General features: G+C 38.4%; 1 protein-coding gene across 1 annotated transcript in view; it reads left to right on the forward strand.

The window, feature by feature from the left end:
- The window catches only part of akap12b (A kinase (PRKA) anchor protein 12b), a 48,034-nt gene that overhangs the window by 24,077 nt on the left and 17,645 nt on the right, over nt 1–6,312 (forward strand). Inside the window, exon 2 of the mRNA XM_077221158.1 lies at nt 5,703–5,805. Coding sequence (XP_077077273.1) covers nt 5,703–5,805 — 103 coding nt within the window. The remainder of the gene's footprint in view (nt 1–5,702; nt 5,806–6,312) is intronic.

The following is a 6,312-nucleotide window of genomic DNA, read 5'->3' on the forward strand; positions in this document are numbered from 1 at the left end:
TTTGTTTTTAACTCTACAGTTCTGCAGTAAAATTCTCTTTAAATGAGATCTACATTTCTAATTTTCATTCATGGAGATAATAACACAGAAAAATGTTTTATAGTATATAATAAACAAATGGGTCGGTTTAGTTGTGTTGAAATATGTCTAAATAGTATAAATTATGCTGCCTGATTAAATTGAAAATCCCAACATATACACTCACCTAAAGGATTATTACGAACACCTGTTCAATTTCTCATTAATGCAATTATCTAATCAACCAATCACATGGCAGTTGCTTCAATGCATTTAGGGGTGTGGTCCTGGTCAAGACAATCTCCTGAACTCCAAACTGAATGTCAGAATGGGAAAGAAAGGTGATTTAAGCCATTTTGAGCGTGGCATGGTTGTTGGTGCCAGACGGGCCGGTCTGAGTAATTTACAATCTGCTCAGTTACTGGGATTTTCACGCACAACGATTTCTAGGGTTTACAAAGAATGGTGTGAAAAGGGAAAAACATCCAGTATGCGGCAGTCCTGTGGGAGAAAATGCCTTTTTGATGCTAGAGGTCAGAGGAGAATGGGCCGACTGATTCAAGCTGATAGATGAGCAACTTTGACTGAAATAACCACTCGTTACAACCGAGGTATGCAGCAAAGCATTTCTGAAGCCACAACACGCACAACCTTGAGGCGGATGGGCTACAACAGCAGAAGACACCACCGGGTACCACTCATCTCCATTACAAATAGGAAAAAGAGGCTACAATTTGCAAGAGCTCACCAAAATTGGACAGTTGAAGACTGGAAAAATGTTGCCTGGTCTGATGAGTCTCGATTTCTGTTGAGACATTCAGATGGTTGAGTCAGAATTTGGCGTAATCAGAATGAGAACATGGATCCATCATGCCTTGTTACCACTGTGCAGGCTGCTGGTGGTGGTGTAACGGTGTGGGGGATGTTTTCTTGGCACACTTTAGGCCCCTTATGGCTCGTTTCCACTGAGCGGTACGGTACAGTTCGGTACGGTACGCAATTATTTGTGTTTCCACTGTCAAAAGTTGAGAATGGTACCAAAAAGCCGAACCGTACCGTACCACTTTTTGGGTACCCTTCCGTTGGGGTACCTAGCACAGTGGTACGGTACTAAAGGGTGGAGCTAGACTCACTGCAGAACGCTGATTGGTTGACAGAGTATCATCACTTGCACGTGCTACAAGGGGAATGACAACTTAAGAAGAGCCATTTTTTAATATACAGTTGGAATATAATACTACGGTTATTCTTTCACAAAATGTAGTTTTAAGAGTTTTTGAGGCAAGAATGTAGTTGTTTAAAGCTCAAATCTGCGGTTTATTTATAAGGATTTATGATAATTTGATCCATTCCAGGGATCACCGGGCGCTCGGCGCTCATGTTCCCCGCCTGGAAGTGGTAATTCGTCTTGTGTATATCTAACGGGTGAACTTTGGTCTTGTGAATCGATAATTCATTCCCTGGCCAATCGTTTTGGCTGAGGGCTAAGTGATGTTTCATATATTTAGGCTATAACTTTTCCGTTGTAACGTTAACGTTAGACTTGCGCTGAATTTGTATATTTGACTGAATTGTTTGCTTTATTTTTTATTGTACAAAAAGAGATAGGGTTGAGTTTTGTCATTTTTTATTACAAGATTATCACTGTAATGTTGTTTATTGCAACATTTGTACAAATGCACATATTGCCTGAAATATGTGTAATATTTTTTTTTTATTTAAACGAAAAGATGCAGGGTTGTGTTTTATATTTCGTTTTGTTATAAATAGGCTAACGTTAAACATGCAGTGAATAATATAATCAGGTCTATACATTGCCTGAACCACATTTGTGTGCCTATTATGTTTAAAATTTATTTAAATGAAAATGAAAAGAGGCAGAGTGGTGTTTTATAACATATTTCGTTTTATTGTTGCCTAAAATGTACATGCAGAGCAAGCTGAGTGACGCTTTCACGAATGCGCTGTTCCATTTGGAGAATTACCGGACTTGCGTCCTCAGGAGTCCTTCTGCTGAGAACTTTACATACTTGGTATTGAGAAATGCCTAATGTCGGCACTTGTCTTCTTGTGACAAACATGCCGAGAAGCAAGGACAAGATCTGCTGTATGCCATCCATTGGTGTTTACTTTGTCGCTTTCTTCTTCGCGCGAAAATGCCACGCCTATCAAGTAGGGTACTGTTGGCGGTGGAAACGCTAGCTGTATCATGGTTTACTGACCTGACCCGAACCGAACCGTACTGTACCGTACCGTACTGCTCAGTGGTCCCGAGCCATTAGTGCCAATCGGGCATCATTTAAATGCCACGGCCTACCTGAGCATTGTTTCTGACCGTGTCCATCCCTTTATGGCCACCATGTACCCATCCTCTGATGGCTACTTCCAGCAGGATAATGCACCATGTCACAAAGCTCGAATCATTTCAAATTGGTTTCTTGAACATGACAATGAGTTCACTGTACTAAAAGACCCCCACAGTCACCAGATCTCAACCCAATAGAGCATCTTTGGGATGTGGTGGAACGGGAGCTTCGTGCCCTGGATGTGCATCCCACAAATCTCCATCAACTGGAAGATGCTATCCTATCAATATGGGCCAACATTTCTAAAGAATGCTTTCAGCACCTTGTTGAATCAATGCCACGTAGAATTAAGGCAGTTCTGAAGGCGAAACGGGGTCAAACACAGTATTAGTATGGTGTTCCTAATAATCCTTTAGGTGAGTGTATATCATAATGGCAAAATTATTCCCCTAATATATAATTTCATCTTGACAATAATATTCCCATGCCCATCGTGTTTTTGACATTCATTGTGTTTTGACGCCAAATGTTTCTTATTGAAAGCAATGAAAAATTATGCTAAAGGGGAGCCCTGTGTGTTAAAAAGTGATGCAGAGGGATCCTGACCAAGCGTCCATATGTGATGAGTTGAGAGTGAGAATGTGTGAAAGAAAACATTGCTTTTCTTGTATTATGTACAGTATAAATGTGCTGAAATAGCAGACCACAAGGCCAGTCACAAATCACATTTGTGACAACACACACACACACATACACTCACACTCACACCTTATGTCACACCTCTGTGCAAACCTCCCACCCACAATATTGTGGTGCCGTAAAGACAGATTTTGTTTACCTTTAGTTATTTTAGTTAAACAACTGCCACACTTAAGCACACTGACTCACACATTCTGTCAGTTTTTTGTTGGTTGAACAGTTGTTAAATGCCCCTGCCCCGGGTGAGTTATGATCTTAGCAGCAGGCTTAGACATTGCACCTTTTGCAGAAACAGCATAACTGGCCAATCAGAATTGTATGCATTTTAAAAACATCAAGATTTATTTAGCTTAATTTATCCATAGTCAGTTTCATGTCAGTTTTGCCCTTGTGTTCACTGTTATAATCGGCATAAAACCTTCCTATATGGATCGGTATGGTACTTTTTTCAGCATGAAGATTTCAGCAAGCGTATTAAGTATCAGGCTACAGTTGTCTAATAGTTTTTGCGTGGATCTGATCAAGAAAATTACATGTTGAAAATTGAAGTAAACAACTCAAACAATAGCTGACGTGATGTGATGTCTTTCATCAAATTACATTTGATCTTGTGATGATGTTCAGACAGTCCAATTCCTCAATAATTTGATTTTCATAGTTTATTTATTTGTTGCCAAATATGGAAGCAATAATGTTCGTTTTCAAACAAGTGATATTGGTCTCTAAACCTGGAAAGTTTTGGGAAGTTTTTTCTCTTTTCACAGAGGCTGCATCTATTTGACTAAAATACAATAAAAGTCATATAAAAAGGAATAATTTAAATATTACAAAACTGAGTTTTCAGCATCGTTACTCCAGTCTTCAGTCACATGATCCTTCAGAAATCAGTATAATATGCTGATTTGGTGCTTAAGAAATATTTATTAATATTATCAGTGTTGAAACTGTTGTGCTGCTTCTGTTTCATTATAAGTGTCTTTATTGTCACGTTTGATCAATTTAGATGTCCTTGCTGAAGAGAGATATTAATTTCTTACTAAAAATCTAACGGACCCCAAACGTTTGAACAATGGTTTATTTTTGACACCTTAAAAGTTATGGATCTGTTAATGGCAAGTGATGTCAGATCAGATGAAGAAAGGGAAGAAACATATCTTTGATAGGGGAATTTGGCTGGGGTTGCCCCCATCAGGCTGGAATTCTGTGAAGGGGCCTCGGAATGTGGAGAATGACTGTTAGAGATAGGCCTGGGGGTCAGAGGTCAGGACGGGTTTGAAGGACACCTGCTGGACCACTGTCAAAGCTGGTTGAGGCTTGAGTCTTCTCGCTTTGTTTATTTCTGCCTCTAAACAGAAATTAACTTTCTTAATGTAATTGCATTGCTCACATATTTTCCTCAGCCCCACAAGAGAGTATTTTGTGATTCCTATCACTGTTCTATTATTAAACTAGCATGAAGCCTTTAACTCAATAAAGTTGGGCTGCTCAGAGTGAAATGTCTTTTTGATATGATGCTGCTTAATGTCTGTAATTCTTGTTCTCTCCAAACTTTAATGGACTTTAAAACCAAGCAGAAAGGGAAGGGAAAGGTGATAAACTATATCTTAATCATATACATATACTCAGTTAACCTTTCAGAAGCTTATTTAAATCGGTAGAGTTAAAGTATAATAAAGGTGCTATTTAGATTACAGTCCAGCAATGCTGACTGAATCCTAAATGTGATCGGCAGACCACATTTTAGAATCGGGGCATTCTGTTTTGGCTGAAATATTTACTCTACCTGTAGGAATTGTGAATGCTTGGTTCTGTGGATACAACGTCTAAATTCCTGAGCCAGTCAAATCATCTGTGTTTAAATGTTTCTAAATGTGTTTTTCTAGGACATCAATGCTATTTTGAATTGGAATGTAGTCAACATTGGTCTTCAACTGAGTTCTTCTCTTGCACCTGTTTTAACACTTTACTTTATACACAAGAGAAGTGGCAAACCTTTAGGATGGTGCACAGCTCTTTTACTGGATCTCCAAAAGTGGTGGCTCCCTTTTGGAATGTTTCGATTTCAAATAAATGCTGTTGTTTTGAACTTCTATTCATCAAAGAACCAAGAATGTATCACAGCTTCCACAAAAATATTAAGCAGCACGACTGTTTTCAACATTGATAATAATAAGAAATGTTTCTTGAGCCGCAAATCATCATATTAGAATGATTTCTGAAGAATCATGTGACACTGAAGACTGGAGTAATGACTGCTGAAAATTCAGATATGGCAATACATGAATAAATTACATTTGAAAATATAACAAAATATATGTTTTTTTTAATTGTAATAATATTTCACAAAATTACTGTTTTTAACTGTATATTTGATTTTTTGAAAAATTGTTCCGACCACAAACTTTTAATCTTTAGTGTATACTATAATATGAATAGTTTTTAAATAAAAAAACACACTCGATGATTTCTAAATGGCGAAAATTCTAAACCAAAAGGTTAAAACTACAAAAGAGTAAAGTCTGGTGCAAAGAGAGAGAAAGAAGCATGTGAGAAATGTTTACAGTATATCACCGTTTTGACTAGCTACACACTAAATCGTATCGCCAGTGCCCTGCTGAAAAGATCATTGTACAATTCCTTTGTACAAAACCCTTCATCTCTCTGTTTCTTTCTTTCTAGTCTCTTCAGAAGAACGGACAGATCTCTATTTCCAGTCTTAATGGGAAGACAGATGATCAGACAGAGTATAATGGTCACACGGAGGAGAACCCACCAGCTGAAGGTATATGCTCTTACTATTGTACATTGTGTGTATATATCACTCTTATATCTTTATTACCATGTCTGTGTGCGTGGAATGACAATGACTGACACTAATAGTAGACCGCCTCCCAGCATCAGGGGTCTGTGTGTGTGTGTGTGTGAGGCTTAAGATGTGATCTTTATCTTTTTATCTGTGTGCCCTCGTACCCCAGCTGATCCTTCCCATAATCCCCAGCTATCCTAGGGATGAGAACACCTACATAGAGCCTACAGTGAGTGGACACCAACATAGACCTACCAATGGACTGTTAGAAAACCCTAGAGCAATAATGCATACCGTGTTTATTTATATTCCTTTATTCCCATTTTTTTCTTGCTTTTCAACTCAGAGAGACCACCAAGATGCTGCCCCCTAATAATATTTAGTAAGCCATGACCTAGCTGACCCCTTAAAGAGACCGGTGCATGTTTTTAATAAGCTAGCCTCATTGCATGTGTCGAAATCTTTGGTGTCTTTTATTTTTGT

Source organism: Siphateles boraxobius, unplaced genomic scaffold (genome assembly GCF_051911475.1).
Source record: "Siphateles boraxobius isolate OS27281-9 unplaced genomic scaffold, OSU_SipBor_1 8, whole genome shotgun sequence".
In the NCBI taxonomy this organism is placed as follows: domain Eukaryota; kingdom Metazoa; phylum Chordata; class Actinopteri; order Cypriniformes; family Leuciscidae; genus Siphateles; species Siphateles boraxobius.